The 17,567-nt window shown below is 41.3% G+C and overlaps 1 protein-coding gene across 2 annotated transcripts; it reads left to right on the top strand.

Moving 5' to 3' along the window:
- The first annotated feature begins 154 nt into the window (after positions 1 to 154).
- On the top strand, positions 155 to 16,337 carry LOC139377371 (ubiquitin-conjugating enzyme E2 variant 2-like). Of its 2 annotated transcripts, none has more exons than XM_071120397.1 (4): positions 155 to 193; positions 11,091 to 11,260; positions 15,264 to 15,389; positions 15,533 to 16,337. In XM_071120397.1, exons 1-4 carry the CDS (start codon positions 178 to 180, stop codon positions 15,677 to 15,679), a joined length of 459 nt encoding a protein of 152 aa, XP_070976498.1. In that variant the 5' UTR covers positions 155 to 177; the 3' UTR covers positions 15,680 to 16,337. The 2 variants fall into 2 exon arrangements, with proteins under 2 accessions (XP_070976498.1, XP_070976499.1); XM_071120398.1 differs by having other exon boundaries at positions 158 to 193; positions 11,091 to 11,239.
- The last annotated feature ends 1,230 nt before the right edge of the window (positions 16,338 to 17,567 follow it).

The following is a 17,567-nucleotide window of genomic DNA, read 5'->3' on the forward strand; positions in this document are numbered from 1 at the left end:
GAATCTTGTCCAACCCCCCAATTTAACCCCCTACTTAGTAGTATATTCGAATACATGGAAAGACCCAGCGGGGCCTGAGCCGTTTCTGCATACATGCCTGAGGCCCAACACACCCCTATTTCATAGACTGCGGTCAGATAATCGTGATGTCACTGCTTCTGGATTTGGCTGAAGAAGATGGCGGCCTCCTCAGGTTTGTCTGCTACACACTGGGCAATATGTAAAGATTCTAAATTATTATTTGTCCGTGTGAGTCATAGTATGTATTTACTTGAACACAATCTGAAAGATGCAGCAAGCTAGCTATCGGCAATTATTGGTGAAGGTTTGCTAATTTGTTAGTAACAAACTGTTTTGCTAACAGCCACCAGATTTATCTGATAAGATGTGTATTTTCATTATATGAAGTTGGTCAAACTAGCATAATGATTTGATAGGTCAACCTAGCCTACCACCAAGTAACTTAGCATCTCTTTGCTACTGTAACGTCAGTTAACGGTTATATAGCTAACTTGGATCATGGATGTTACAATTAGCTTGCTAGTTAAAAGCAAACAGAATTTGCCCTATTTCAGAATAGACCACTGGTTTTCATAATTTGCTAGCTAACGTTTCTCCACACGTGTGTGCATCACTTGCTACAGAATAATACAGATGTGATTGAACAAAATATTTTTGGTATCAATTATTGCTGGGAGGTTACCGAACTGTACTGGATGGCTGAGGAACGTTCAATTCAGTCGATACTTGTAAGAATATACCTAATGAAAACGCTTACCTGTACCTATGTTTGTCCTGTACAACCGTGGTCCTTCTGCAGTGTGCTCAAATGCATACTTTTAATAACATTTATCGAATATAACCATTGACATTTTCATAATTTCTGTTCAACTGTAGACATAGCGGCCTTGAGTATGTAAGTTGAGCAAAACAAATGAGGAAAAAGTCAGTGGTTGTATTCAATAAAACTTAATTTAGTATGAATTTCAGCTCTCAGAAACACAGCGGTTGTACAGGACAAATAGGCTTAGCCGTGGTATATTGGTCCGTTATTACAGGACTAAAGGCCCACTGCATTACTTTTTAGATTTATGCTTTTATTATTCTGATTCTTCAGTGGCCTACTTCCCGCGGCTATAAACATATTGTTGGTACAGGTTTCAGAATTGAAATTTTTACAAGTAATGTTATTGACTGATGGTGACTCAATGTTGTTGCTATCAAATCGCACGAACGGTTATAAGAGAACGGTTTGGTGTAGCACCGACAATTCTAGACCAACCTTAACGTGGCAACATTATCTTCGTTCTCGAGCTGCCAAACATATGTCTTCTAAAATTGCCGTGTCCAGTTGCATGTGGTGCGTTTGTATTTAGAAAATGTTCCGTTATATTTATTTTTTATTCAGGAAGTAATTCAACAGTGTGTACTCCATTTAGTCAATTTCAAATCTTCTCTCATTGATTGAGAGAGGTGGATTTAATTGATACAAATTCACATAAACACATTACCCTGACTTTTTTTTATGTACAATCCCTTAACCAACAATGCAGTTTATTTTAAAAAGCACGAAAAATGTGCTAAATGGAAAAATAGTAACACAAAATAATGAGGCAATATGCAAGGTGGTATCGGTACGGGTTAGTCAAGCTAATTGTGGTTATATATAAGACACATCCTCTCACTGTCAACTTTATTTTCAGGAAACTTAACATTTGTAAATATTTGTATGAACATAAGATGCAGCAACTGAGACATAAACTGAACAAGTTCCACAGACATGTGACTAACATGGAATAATGTGTCCTTGAACAAAAGTAACAGTCAGTATCTGGTGTGGCCACCAGCTGCATTAAGTACTGCAGTGCACCTCTTCATGGACTGCACCAGATTTGCCAGTTCTTGCTGTGAGATGTTACCCCAGTCTTCCACCAAGGCACCTGCAAGTTCCCGGACATTTCTGGGGGGAATGGCCCTAGCCTTCACCCTCCGATCCAACAGGTCCCAGACGTGCTCAATGGGATTGAGATCTGGGCTCTTCGCTGGCCATGGCAGAACACTGACATTCCTGTCTTGCAGGAAATCACGCACAGAATGAGCAGTATGGCTGGTGGCATTGTCATGCTGGAGGGTCATGTCAGGATGAGCCTGCAGGAAGGGTACCACATGAGGGAGGAGGATGTCTTCCCTGTAATGCACAGCGTTGATATTGCCTGCAATGACAACAAGCTCCGTCCGATGATGCTGTGACACACCACCCTAGACCATGATGGACGCTCCACCTCCAAATCGATCCCGCTCCAGAGTACAGGCTTCGGTGTATCGTTCATTCCTTTGACGATGAACGCGAATCCGACCATCACCCCTGGTGAGACAAAACCACGACTCGTCAGTGAAGAGCACTTTTTGCCAGTCCTGTCTGGTCCAGCGACAGTGGGTTTGTGCCCATAGGCAATGTTTTTGCCGGTGATGTCTGGTGAGGACCTGCCTTACATCAGGCCTACAAGCCCTCAGTCCAGCCTCTATCAGCCTATTGCGGACAGTCTGAGCACTGATGGAGGGATTTTGCGTTCGTGGTGTAACTCAGGAAGTTGTTGTTGTCGTCATCCTGTACCTGTCCCGCAAGTGTGATGTTCGGATGTACCGATCCTGTGCAGGTGTTGTTACACGGTCTGCCACTGCAAAAATGATCAGCTGTCCGTCCTGTCTCCCTGTAGCGCTCTTAGGCTTCTCACAGTACGGACATTGCAATTTATTGCCCTGGCCACATCGGCAGTCCTCATGCCTCCTTGCAGCATGCCTAAGGCACGTTCATGCAGATGAGCAGGGACCCTGGGCATCTTTCTTTTGGTGTTTTTCAGAGTCAGTAGAAAGGCCTCTTTAGTGTCCTAAGTTTTCATAACTGTGACCTTAATTGCCTACCGCCTGTAAGCTGTTAGTGTCTTAACGACCGTTCCACAGGTGCGTGTTCATTGAACAAGCATGGGAAACAGTGTTTAAACTCTTTACAATGAAGATCTGTGAAGTTATTTTGATTTTTATTAATTATCTTTGAAAGACAGGGTCCTGAAAAAGGGACATTTATTTTTTTTATGAGTTTGTGTGTGGGGCGTCAGTGTGTGTTGGAGTGTCAGTGTAGTATGTGCAGTTAGAGTCCAGTGAGAGTACGTCGAGCCTGTGCAAGAGAGTCAGTGCAAAAAATAAGAATACAATAAGTGGGGCAATGGAAATAGTCAGCGTAGCCATTTCGTTAACTGTTCTGCAGTCTTATGGCTTGGGTGTAAAAGCTGTTAAGAAACCTTTTGGTCCCAGACTTGCTGCTCCAATACCGCTTGACGTATGGTAGCAGAGAGAACAGTCTATGACTTGGGTGGAAGGAGTCTTTGACAACTTTTAAGGCCTGGCCTCCCGGGTGGCGCAGTGGTTAAGGGCGCTGTACTGCAGCGCCAGCTGTGCCATCAGAGTCCCTGGGCTCTGTCGTAACCGGCCGCGACCGGGAGGTCCGTGGGGCGACGCACAATTGGCCTAGCGTCGTCCGGGTTAGGGAGGGATTGGTCGGTAGGGATCTCCTTGTCTCATCGCGCACCAGCGACTCCTGTGGCGGGCCGGGCGCAGTGCGCGCTAGCCAAGGTTGCCAGGTGCACGGTGTAGCCTCCGACACATTGGTGCGGCTGGCTTCCGGGTTGGAGGCGCGCTGTGTTAAGAAGCAGTACGGCTGGTTGGATTGTGTATCGGAGGACGCATGACATTCAGCCTTCGTCTCTCCCGAGCCCGTTCGGGAGTTGTAGCAATGAGACCAGATAGTAGCTACTACAACTATTGGATACCACGAAATTGGGGAGAAAAAAGGGGTAAAATTCACAAAAAAAATAAAAAACAAAAGTTAAGGCCTTCCTCTCACACGCCTGGTATAGAGGTCCTGGATGGCAGGACGCACAGTGATGTACTGCACTACCCTGTAGCGCCTTGTGGTCGGATGTCAAGCAGTTGCCATACCAAGTGGGGATGCAACCAGTCAGGATGCTCTCGATAGTGCAGTTGTATAACATTTTCAGGATCTGCGGTCCCATGCCAAATCTTTTCAGCCTCCTGAGGGGGAATGGGTGTTGTGTCCTCTTCACGACTGTGTTGGTGTGTTTGGACCATGGTCCTTAGTGATCTGGACACCAATGAACTTGAAGCTCTCGACCCGCTCCACTAAAGCCCCATCGGTGTGAATGGGGGCATGCTCTGCCCTCCTTTTCCTGTAGTCCACGATCAGCTCCTTATGTATTGCTCACGTTGAGGGTGAGGTTGTTGTCCTGGCACCACACTGCCAGGTCTGTGACCCCTCAATGCTGTCTCATCGGCGATCTGGCCTACCACCGTTGTGTCGCCTGCAAACTAAATTATGGTGTTGGAGTCGTGCATTAACAAGGAGTAAAGGAGGGGACTAAGCACTCACCTATGAGGGGAGGCCCCGTGTTAAAACCTCTTAAGTCTACCCCCTCCTTTTTCGAACATTCTGTTAAATATCGCGCAACTTTTCAGCGTTCTGCTACTCATGCCAGGAATATAGTATATGCATATGATTAGTATGTGTAGATAGAAAACACTCTGAAGTTTCTAAAACTGGTTAAATCACGGCTGTGACTATAACAGATTGTGTGTTTCATCGAAAAGCGCAAGAAAAACTGCTCTCTGAAAGCTAAAAATTATTTCCATGCGTCACTTTCATGGGTTGTTAAAAGGGCACAAAATTAATTATCGACCTGCATGCAATTCCTACAGATTCCACACGATGTCGCCATTGTCGTCATTTTCCAGGGACTTTTTTCTTGGTAAATCCAACTAACTGGATTCAATTTCTTCCGGTCTCCACCAGGATGTTTTGAATGTGCACATTGGCAGCCATTGATTTGAAAACGAGGAGCTATTGAATATACATCGCCCTGTAATCATTTTGATAGATTATAAACGTTTACTAATACCTAAAGTTGGATTATAAAAGTATTTCGAAGTGTTTTGTGAAAGTTTATCGTCGACTTTTTTAATTTAAAAAAATGACGCAGCGTTTAAAAACGATGTTTTTTTCTGAATGACACAGCTTCCATAGAAAGCTATTTTGGGTATATATGGACCGATTTAAACGAAAAAAAGACCCAATAGTGATGTTTATGGGGCATATAGGAGTGCCAAGAAAGAAGCTTGTCAAAGGTAATGAATGTTTTATATTTTATTTCTGCGTTTTGTGTAGCGCCGGCTAAGCTATATCTTTGTTTACATCGCATTCAGGCATTTTGGGGTGTTGCATGCTATCAGATAATAGCTTCTCATGCTTTCGCCGAAAAGCATTTTAAAAATCTGACTTGTTGGCTAGGTTCACAACGAGTGTAGCTTTAATTCAATACTCTGCATGTGAATTTTGATGAACATTTGAGTTTTAACGAGTACATTTAGCATTTAGCGTAGCGCATTTGCATTTCCAGGTGTCTACTTGAGACATCTGCGTCTCAAGTAGGAGCAAGAAGTTAAGGGTCAGCGTGGCGAATGTGTTGCAGAGGGATTTGTTCAGTTTCAGGGTACTTAACCTGTCTTAAACAAAAATCTCATAATTAAAATTCCTCAAGCATACAATTATTTTACACCATTTTAAAGATAAAATTCTAATTAATCCAGCCACAGTGTCTGATTTCAAAAAGGATTTACAGCGAAAGCACCACAAACTATTGTTAGGTCACCACCAAGCCACAGAAAAACACAGCCATTTTATCCAGCCTAAGAAAGTAGTCGCAAAAAGCAGAAAGAGATAAAATGAATCACTAACCTTTGATGATCTTCATCAGATGACACTCATAGGACTTCATGTTACACAATACATGTATGTATTCATATTTATATCAAATTATCAAAGTTTACATTGGTGCGTTACGTTCAGTAGTTCAAAAACATTGTGCAGAGAGCCACATCAATTTACAGAAATATTCATAATAAACATACGACTATTATACATGGAACTTTAGATAAACTTCTCCTTAATGCAACCGCTGTGTCAGATTTTTTAAAAACTTTATGGAGAAAGCAAATCATGCCATAATCTGAGTACAGCCTTTGGACAACAAAGCAGCCAAAAGATACTGGGTAGTCAACATTACTCAGAAATAGCATTTTAAATATTCACTTACCTTTGATGATCTTCATCAGAATGCACTCCCAGGAATCCCAGTTGCACCGTAAATGTTTGATTTGTTCGATAATGTCCATCAGTTATGTCCAAATATCTTCTTTTGTTAGGGTGTTTGGTAACAAATCCAAAAGCGCGTTCAGGTCGCGCCGAACATCGGACGAAAAGCTCAAAAAGGTCCGCTACAGCCCGTAGAAACATGCCAACCTAAGTATGGAATCAATCTTTAGGATTTTTTTAACATAAAACTTCATTAATGTTCCAACCCGGAATGAAGTGGAACCTTTCACGTGAGCGCGCCAGACAGAGGCTGTGGCACTCTGCCAGACCACTCACTCAAAGAGCTCTTATGAGCCCCTCCTTTGGAGTAGAATCCTCAAAACAGGTTCTAAATACTGTTGACATCTAGTGGAAGCCTTGGGAAGTGAAACATAACTAATATCACCCTGTATCTTCAATGGGGGCTGAGTTGAAAAACTACAAACCTCAGATTTCCCACTTCCTGGTTGGATTTTTTTTCTCAGGTTAGGGCAGGGGGCAGATTATGCAATAGTCATGTAAACACCTTTCTCTTACCTTAATTGGCATGAGGTCCAAATTAAAGTAAGCATACGCCATTTTAAACACTTTCCTTCTGAGAAATCTTTTGAATTAAGACATGTAAACACCTTAATCTGCATTCCGACGTATTTGATCTGTGCCTGTGCTAGCACCAGCCAAGCGAGCCTCCCTCTTCAGCGCAAGTGAAGAACTGAATGTATGCGTCTTAGAAGTAGTTTTCACATACAAACTTTACTTCCAAACTCACAATCAAATATGTTTCCCAAAAATAACTCGTGGTGGTTGAAAGTTTATTTTGATTGGCCATTTTCTGAATTTACCAGTGCCATCAGGTAGCCTGATTTCAGATGTGTCCATATAAACAGGATTATTAGGGAAATTGTTCTTCTTGCAAAGCAAGTAAACATTTTAATCAAACTATTATATTAATCCACAGTTGAAGTCGGAAGTTTACATACACCTTAGCCAAGTACATTTAAACTCAGTTTTTCACAATTCCTGAAATGTAGTCTTAGTAAAAATTCCCTGTCTTAGGTCAGTTAGGATCACCACTTTATTTTTAGAATGTGAAATGTCAGAATACTAGTAGAGTGATTTATTTCAGCTTTAATTTCTGTGATCACATTCCCAGTGCGTCAGAAGTTTACATACTCAATATTTGGTAGCATTGCCTTTAAATTGTTAAACTTGGGTCAAACGTTTTGGGTAGCCTTCCACAAGCTTCCCACAATAAGTTGGGTGAATTTTGGCCCATTCCTCCTGACAGAGCTGGTGTAACTGAGTCAGGCATGTAGGCCGCCTTGCTCGCACATGCTTTTTCAGTTCTGCCTACATATTTCCTATGGGATTGAGGTCTGGACTATGTGATGGCCACTCTAATACCTTGAATTTGTTGTCCTTAAGCTATTTTGCCACAACTTTGGAAGTATGCTTGGGGTCCTTGTCCATTTGGAAGACCCATTTTCGACCAGCTTTAACTTCCTGATGTCTTGATGGTGCTTCAATATAGCCACATCATTTTCCAGTCCCTCCTGCAGCAAAGCACCCTCACAGCATGAGACTGCCACCTCCGTGTTTCACGGTTGGGATGGTGTTCTTCGGCTTGCAAGCATCCCCCTTTTTCCTCCAAACAGTTATATTTTTTGTTTCATCAGAGGACATTTCTCCAAAAGTACGATCTAGGAAATAGAACTCGTTTTACTCTGGATATAGATACTTTTGTACCTGTTCCCTCCAGCATCTTCACAAGGTCCTTTGCTGTTGTTCTGGGATTGATTTGCACTTTTCGCACCAAAGTACGTTCATGTCTAGGAGACAGAACACGTCTCCTTCCTGAGCGGTATGACGGCTGTGTGGTCCCATGGTGTTTATACTTGCGTACCATTTTTTGTACAGATGAATGTGGTACCATTAGGCATTTGGAAATTGCTCCCAATGATGAACCAGACCTGTGGAGATCTAAAAAAAAAATCTGACTTCTTGGCTGATTTCTTTTGATTTTCCATGTTGTCAAGCAAAGAGGCACTGAGTTTGAAGGTAGGCCTTGAAATGCATCCACAGGTACACCTCCAATTGACTCACATGATGTCAATTAGCCTATCAGAAGCTTCTAAAGCCATGGAATTTTCCAAGCTGTTTAAAGGCACAGTCAACTTAGTGTATGTATACTTCTGACCCACTGGAATTGTGATACAGTGAATTATAAGTGAAATAATCTGTCTGTAAACAATTGTTGGAAAAATGACTTGTGTCATGCACAAAGTAATGTCCTAACTGACTTGCCAAAACTATAGTTTGTTAACAAGAAATGTGTGCAGTGGTTGAAAAACAAGTTTTAATGACTCCAACCTAAGTGTATGTAAACTTCCGACTAACTGTCCACAATAATCACATTATTGTGTGCATGTAACCGTACTCATTATTTGATTGCTTCATGGTCCAAAAAAAAGTAGTTATTTTAAAAACTGAGCATTTTCTGAATTCAAACGCACCACCAGCAACTGGACGCAGAACATTTAGAAGATACAGTATGTTTTGCCGAAAATAATACAAAGATAGTATCGTTAAGGTTGGTTGAAAATTCTCTGTGCTACACCAAAGTGTACCTAACCTGAAACTCCCAGTAATGGATACCAAAACTGTTTGGTTCAAATCACATTATTTGGTGTATCAATCAGTGCCTTCAGAAAGTATTCACACTTCTTGACTTTTTCCACATTTTGTTGTGTTACATCCTGAATTAAAAATGTATTCATTTAGTTTTGTCACTGGCCTACACACAATATCCCATAATGTCAAATTGGAATGTTTTTGGAAATGTTTAAATTAATTCAAAAGTATCCTTTTGTTATGACAAGCCAAACTATAAGTTCAGAAGTGAAACTGTGCTTAACGAGTCACATAATACGTTGCGAGGACTCTGTGTGCAATAATAGTGTTTAACATTTTATTCCCTCTTCCGACTGTCCATCAACTCTGAACCCTACGTCACAAACAACAACGCATCGTAACGCAGCAAGAGATGGTTTCGTTGCTGTAGCACATTCATAGATTGATTTATAGCCAGTAATCTAAAGTAATTCATAGATTTTAAACAAACACCATTTTCTGTTTGTCGTAGTCATACCGTACTCATTGTTACATCCAGGCTGTATCACATCCGGCCGTGATTGGGAGTCCCATAGGTATCCCCAGTATTTTTTTAGAATAAAATGGACAGAGAATATTAAAATGAGATGAAAGGTGAGTTCCTAACGAGTTCAGGAAGCCAAGCTAGAGCTCGGTGAGATGTTCACAGCAATGAAAAGATGCACATTTTCTCTAACACTAAATACACAAATATGTATTTTACAGTTGTAAGGCAGTTGAAATCTTAGTTATTCATTTTATAAATTGATTATACTATCTTTTTATTTATTCTAAGTCATTTCAACCTTTATACAGTTTTGTTGAAGAAATACATCATACAATTTCATATTAACATATTTGTAATGTGTACATGAGTTTGTCATCAAAAGTGACCACACCTCAGAAATTTATAACTATTTTTACCAGAAAGGTTAGATTTGAACCGTTCTTGGATTATGCAGCATTACTAGTAATTGTTTATGGCACTTTCATGATAAATAATACATTTTGGGGATTATGTAATTACATTTAGTTACATTTAAGAGGTTTAATGGCTTTAATTTGTTTCTGAGATACTAGATCTGGTGCTCCCGGTACCGAACGATCATACCATACCCAAAGTCGCTTAGGTTACTCATTTTGCCCATTATAAAGTTTAATCGATCAGTAACTGAATGCCTCAATGCCAGTCTAACTGCTTTATATAGCAAGCCACGGCCACGTGACTCACTGTCTATAGGAGTGATCCATTTCGTGATCGGGGTAGTGTACCTAATACCACTGAAATATATTTTCAGTAACCAGAAATAATGTATTTTTTGCTGTTTGAAGCTAGTTACAAAACCGAAAGTAAAAGACAAAACCGAAACTTATGCACGGGAAGCATAGAAATAGTGCACAAAGAACAGATCTACCGCTTCTTAGACGTGCTTTCAATGAGTGACAGATTTTGGTCAGGTCGCCCAAAAAGTTACATATTGCAGCTTTAAAATCGTCAGAATTTGAATCAGATTTTTTGGGAGTGGCAGCAACAATTGAATATAGTGGAAACACTGCTTTCACAGTTGGCTGTTTGGCTTGCGCCTGTTTTCAGCATAAAGGAAGTTGCCCCTTACCAGGTCTGATAGTGCAGTGGTGGATTTTGAGGAATCACGACAGCTGCATTCCATTACTTTCAGAGCCAAGCACAGAGTGCCATATCTCTGTTTCCACCCTGGCATGCAGAATGATCCAGAACACAATACCCACACTGACACACCCCACTTAAAATTGCACATAGACATGTACCTCATTATTCCCTCTCTGGAATCATGTAGGATGAGGTTAGTCCTGTTCCATCACTAATTATCCAGTGTTCAATAGGCTACAGTGTTAGGGTGATCTCTTAATGATGAATTGGAAAGATCGAGGCAGGTCAGAATTTAAAACTTTGCCATCAGTGTACAGTTAAAATGCTAACCTACACTGACATCGCATTTACCCATTAGAAGGAAGTGTTCATTCCAGTGACTTACAGCACATGGGATGATGACAGTGATAGTTGGTTGCCTGTTTTCAGCCACTAGCAAATACTAAATTCAATAAGTAGTTGCAGATAACTTGTTGAGTCAGGAGTTATATATGGTTTTGTTGTGCAGTGTTGCGGCCTGAGCAGTTGTTAGCATGGGGGTAGCATGGACAAACCCGCCCCAGGATAACCTGTCTTCTAGTTTTTAATCTTGTATTGTTTTTATTTCAGGAGTTAAAGTTCCACGTAATTTTCGCTTGTTGGAAGAGCTTGAAGAGGGTCAGAAAGGTGTTGGAGATGGGACAGTCAGCTGGGGCCTTGAAGACGATGAAGATATAATGCTAACACGGTGGACGGGCATGATCATCGGACCGGCACGAGTAAGTGTGACTGCAGCAGGAGTAAGTAAGAGTTGTCTACGTGCCACATTACTGTGTAAAAGTCAGCTGAGCTAGAGTAACAAAAGTCTCAGGCAAGGTTACACAGCACTAAATGTTTGTTCAGATGGTGGATAAATGAAGATGTCCACTCAGACTGTTTACCTTTTTTTTTTTAAATTCCCGTCTGCTTAAAGAATGACTGCCCACCCCCAAAAATAACTAATCCCTTTGAAAACAGTATATGTGGCATTGATATGAGTCAAACATTTATTGTAGTTTTAAAATTGACTACAAAATGTAAATATAATTTTGGGCATGAAGTCAGTTATGTCTAAAACAGATTTGAACCAGATTTTACGAGGAAATTAATGTTAGGTTTGGATTAACATTATGTCAACAATTCATCCCCCTTTTGCCTATTAACACGTAGTGTTTGTTCTTTGGGAAAAGAACGGGCAAGTATGCTTTGCATGGTCCGGTGCCCCGGGTGGGCGGAGACCTTTCCTTAGAAGGACCATGAGCAAACCCCGCCCACCCGGGGCACCGAATCACGGAAAACAAACTCGCCCACTGGAACGTCTTTCCCAGATAGTGGTTAGTACTTGCCCATGGTCAGGAAATGCCTACTCTAGGGAAAACGGGCTTCCATAAAGTTGTTCAACAATCTTGGCCGAATGCCAAGGATATGGATTAAGTCCGATGAGCTTCGGCTTGGCCTGTCAACCGTCAAACCTCAGACAGGTGTGTTGTTGGTTAATGTAGCTACATTTTGTTAGCTAATAGCATTATGTCATTATTTGATAGCCTAGTATCATAGGGGCATAGCCTAAATACATAGCCTATCCCTTACATGTAATGTGAGAGGAAGATTTGCATAGCTAATGTTGCACCTGAAGACAGGTTTGAGCCCTGCTAGTTCTCACAATCAAGCAAACCCGACGACATGCTTTATGCAGCTTTCTTTCAATAAAGTTTAAACTCGAACTGGCTAGCTACTGTCCTTGTTTGTTGTGATTGACTGGATAAGACACAACCAAGAAACGGCCATATCAAACCACACCCCCAGGACAACTCTCATTTGCCTTCTGTCATGGTATTTGTTCATGAGCATTGATGAAAAACGAGGCTAAATCAGGAAGTGCAGTTGACCTTTAATGGGTGACTGCACTTCTTTTTTCATAATTTCTTTTACCCCCTTTTCTCCCCAATTTTGTGATTACTAACATGTCTCATCGCTGCAACTCCCCAAAGGGCTCGGGAGAGGTGAAGGTCGAGTCATGCGTCCTCCGAAACATGACCCGCCAAACCGTTCTTCACCCGCTCACTAAACCCGGAAGCCAGCTGCACCAATGTGTCAGAGGAAACACTGTTCAACTGAAGATCAGCCTGCAGGCACCTGTCCTGCCACAAGGTGTCGCTAGAGCGCGATGAGCCAAGTAAAGCCCCCCCCCCACGGGCAAACCCTCCCCTAACCCGGACAACCCTGGGTGCCTGCAGGCTGATCACGGCCGGTAGTGAGATCAAACCCCAGGCTGTAGTGACGCCGCAACACTGCGATGCAGTGCTTTAGACTGCTGCTCCACTCAAGAGGCTCTGTACTTCCTGTTTTGCCCTAATTTTAGATTTGGTTAATTAAGAAATGCTAGGGGCCAAGACTGAATTCAAACATGAGTTGGTTTTGTGGTGTGGTTTGATGTGGGTGTCTCGTATATCTTTGCAGGTAGAAGAGTTAGCCAAATTATTTCGCCAATTAGCTTCAGCCGGCTGGTGTCTGACCGTGGCAGTTGGTTTGACTAGTTTGGCTATTTAAGGACCGTCAATAAATTACACAATGTAAATGGGACAATATTTTAATGTAGAACATATTTAGGTTCTCATACTTTGAATATATGTATATACATTTCTACAATTTTATAGTTGGTTTCATGTTTTTTAATAATTGAAAATTGGAGCTTTTTGAATTTAAACATTGTCCCATGTACATTCTGTAATTTACCAAAGATCCCTAACTAGCCCCATAGGGATATCCAAAGTCAATTCAAATTTACCACGGGCATTACGATTGGGTTGCGTGCAACTGCACTCCAAATTGATGATTACTTGTGTGTTGTGGGCAGGATTGAAACAAACCCAACATGTATTTATTTTGTGATGTAGTCACGACCACAAATCTGTTTTGGACAAGACTGACTTCATGACCAAAAGTATCCTATTTACAGTTTGTAGTCAATTTTTATAAATGTTTCGGACTCATATTGATTTTCTAAATGAGAAGTTGTTTTTTAGGGGCAGTTGCTTTTTAAGGGGGTGGCTCTCCCATAGGCACCAATGCATTAGCAGCTGGGTCTGGTCTGCTTAGTTTATTGACTGTATATGAACCAGAAATAGCGAGTGGGATGTCTTGCTTCCTCTTGTCTCTGGTTTGATTACCGAATCACCTCTGTAACATAAGCACCTCTAAACGTGTTTCCACCAGGGAAGTGGAAGAGTAATGTGTGTGTGTAAGACCACACTGTGTCTGAATTGTGTTGTTGAAAATTCTTAAAGTCAAAAAGTCAAAAGTCAAAACCGGCATTGTAATGTACATACAGTGGGGGGGGGAAGTATTTGATCCCCTGCTGAGTTTGTACGTTTGCCCACTGACAAAGACATGATCAGTCTATAATTTTAATGGTAGGTTTATTTGAACAGTGAGAGACAGAATAACAACAAAAATCCAGAAGTCAAAAATGTTATAAATTGATTTGCATTTTAATGAGGGAATTAAGTATTTGACCCCTCTGCAAAACATGGCTTAGTACTTGGTGGCAAAACTCTTGTTGACAATCACAGAGGTCAGACGTTTTTTCTAGTTGGCCACCAGGTTTGCACACATCTCAGGAGGGATTTTGTCCCACTCCTCTTTGCAGATCTTCTCCAAGTCATTAAGGTTGAGGCTGACGTTTGGCAACTCAAACCTTCAGCTCCCTCCACAGATTTTCTATGGGATTAAGGTCTGGAGACTGGCTAGGCCACTCCGGGACCTTAATGTGCTTATTCTTGAGCCACTCTGTTGCCTTGGCCGTGTGTTTTGGGTCATTGTCATGCTGGAATACCCATCCACGACCCATTTTCAATGCCCTGGCTGAGGGAAGGAGGTTCTCACCCAAGATTTGACAGTGCATGGCCCTGTCTATTGTCCATTTGATGCAGTGAAGTTGTCCTGTCCCCTTAGCAGAAAAACACCCCCACAGCATAATGTTTCCACCTCCATGTTTGACGGTGGGGGTGGTGTTCTTGGGGTCATAGGCAGCATTCCTCCTCCTCCAAACACGGCGAGTTGAGTTGATACCAAAGAGATCCATTTTGGTCTCATCTGACCACAACACTCACCCAGTTGTCCTCTGAATCATTCAGATGTTCATTGGCAATGTATATGTGCATGTATATGTGCTTTCTTGAGCAGGGGGACCTTGCGGGTGCTGCAGGATTTCAGTCCTTCACGGCGTAGTGTGTTACCAATTGTTTTCTTGGTGACTATGGTCCCAGCTCCCAGATCAGTTCTGGGCTGATTCCTCACCGTTCTCATGATCATTGCAACTCCATGAGGTGAGATCTTGCATGGAGCCCCAGGCCGAGGGAGATTGACAGTTCTTTTGTGTTTCTTCCATTTGCGAATAATCGCACCAACTGTTGTCACCTTCTCACCAAGCTGCTTGGCAATGGTCTTGTAGCCCATTCCAGCCTTGTGTAGGTCTACAGTCTTGTCCCTGACATCCTTGGAGAGCTCTTTGGTCTTGGCCATGGAGGAGAGTTTGGAATCTGATTGATTGCTTCTGTGGACTGGTGTCTTTCACACAGGTAACAAACTGAGATTACTCCCTTTAAGAGTGTGCTCCTAATCTCAGCTCGTTACCTGTATAAAAGACACCTGGGAGCCAGAAATCTTTCTGATTGAGAGCAGGGGATCAAATACTCTTTTCCCCTCACTGTAACTGATCACCTTTACCCTGACCAAGCAATGTTTGTTTGTTTTGTTTTCCAGACTAATTATGAGAACAGGATATACAGTCTGAAAGTGGAATGTGGTCCAAAATATCCTGAATCACCACCGGTCGTTAGATTTGTAACAAAAATTTGCATGAATGGGATAAATAATTCCAATGGGATGGTAAGTTACATTACATACACATTTTTGCTCGTACAAATGATAGACCTAAATCTGTTAAATTATTAGTGTATATATATATATGTTCTGGTAAATGTAGTGCTCTTCAAAGGATGTTCACTGATTTGCCGCTCTCTCTCTATCAGGTGGATACACGAAGCATACCAATTCTATCTAAATGGCAAAATTCTTATAGCATTAAAGTTGTTCTTCAAGAGTTAAGGCGTCTAATGATGTCCAAGGAGAATATGAAGCTCCCACAACCACCAGAAGGACAAACCTACAGCAATTAATTGTTCACGGATTGTTTACTTTTGACCCCAATTGTCTTAAACCTTATTCTCTTATAAAAAATATTCCCTCCACCATTCCAAGAATTTAGACTGAGAGCCAGGTTGGATATTCCTAAAATTGGACATTCCTTCTAGTTAGCTCATTCTAGAATGTCCCCACTGAGAGTGAAATGATGTTAAGAACACAGTTATTCCTCTTCTATTGACCTTAGTGTGACCATTCACTTTCTGATCAAGAGATGTGTCAAGTTGGCTTCCCAAGAGAAGCATAGCACCAAGTGGATACCCAAGTCAGAACAATTTATCTTTCGAATGGCAGGTCACTGAAATAAAGAATTGAGGTGTGTGTATGATGGCATGCTCCAACTAAGAAATATACAAAAATACACCAGTTGTAATTTGTAGGTACATTGAATTATTATGAAGATTAAAATGTGGCTGTAGGCCAGACGTAGTGTCACCGGGTGTGAAGGGTTTGTTTTATATTTTTTATTTGACACAATGCCAATGTTTCTGTTCTGCTGCTTTTTGACTTGTAACAGACCTTGAAGCCTGTTTGGTTCCGAAAAAATACCCCTTGCATTTAACTTTTAGTGAAAATGACAAGTGTATGTATGACATTGTGATTTTTCTGACATTAAAATCAATATCTGAAAAATATATGTTGCAAACTGCATACATTTTTACCCAATCTATTATGAAATATCTGTTGAATATTATACTGTAACAGTTATTTAAGTAATAAGGACTGAGGTGGTGTGGTAAATGGCCAATATACAGTGGGGCAAAAAAGTATTTAGTCAGCCACCAATTGTGCAAATTCTCCCACTTAAAAAGATGAGAGAGGCCTGTAATTTTCACCATAGGTACACTTCAACTATGAAAGACAAAACGAGAAAACAAAATCCAGAAAATCACATTGTAGGATTTTTAATGAATTTATTTGCAAATTATGGTGGAAAATAAGTGCCCCACTGTATCACGGCTAAGGGCAGTTCTTAACACAACGCGGAGTGCCTGTATACAGCCCTTATTTGTGGTATATTGGCCATATACGGCAAGCGGTACCGGAGCGCCACGTCTAGGTCCAAAAGGCTTCATAACAGCTTCTACCCTCAAGCCATAAGACTCCTGAACAGCTAATCAAATGGCTACCCAGACTATTTGCATTGTCCCCCCCCCCCACCCCCTCTTTTATGCTGCTACTACTCTGGTTATATATGCGTAGTAACTTTAACTATACCTACATATTACCTGGACGAACCTGCACATTGACTCTGTATCGGTACCCCCTGTATATAGCCTCCACATTGACTCTGTATCGGTACCCCCTGTATATAGCCTCCACATTGACTCTGTATCGGTACCCCCTGTATATAGCCTCCACATTGACTCTGTATCGGTACCCCCTGTATATAGCCTCCACATTGACTCTGTATCGGTACCCCCTGTATATAGCCTCCACATTGACTCTGTATCGGTACCCCCTGTATATAGCCTCGCTGCTCTTTAACTATTTGTTATTTGTATTTTCTACTTCACACTTATTTTTCTTAACTGCATTGTTGGTTAAGCATTTCACTGTAAGGTCTACTACACATGTTGTATTCGATGCATGTGACATAAAAATTGATTTGATATACCACAAACACCCTTATTGCTCTGTCCATTTAAAATGACATCAAATTGATCAGAAATACAGTGTAGACATTGTTAATGTTGTAAATGACTATTGTAGTTGGAAACGGCAGATTTTTTAATGGAATGTCTACATAGATGTAATTGATCCCACAAATGCTGATGCTCCAGATACTCAACTAGTCTAAAGAAGGCCAGTTGTATTGCTTATTTAATCAGAACAACAGTTTTCAGCTGTGCTAACATAATT

Source organism: Oncorhynchus clarkii, chromosome 20 (assembly GCF_045791955.1).
Source record: "Oncorhynchus clarkii lewisi isolate Uvic-CL-2024 chromosome 20, UVic_Ocla_1.0, whole genome shotgun sequence".
In the NCBI taxonomy this organism is placed as follows: Eukaryota; Metazoa; Chordata; class Actinopteri; order Salmoniformes; family Salmonidae; genus Oncorhynchus; species Oncorhynchus clarkii.

Excerpts from the sequence above, each read along its gene's own strand:
- LOC139377371 (XM_071120397.1), top strand. Across the intron at positions 11,261-15,263 it reads TAAGTGTGACTGCAGCAGGA|ACTAATTATGAGAACAGGAT; the intron begins GTAAGTAAGAGT and ends TTTGTTTTCCAG. Across the intron at positions 15,390-15,532 it reads TAAATAATTCCAATGGGATG|GTGGATACACGAAGCATACC; the intron begins GTAAGTTACATT and ends TCTCTCTATCAG.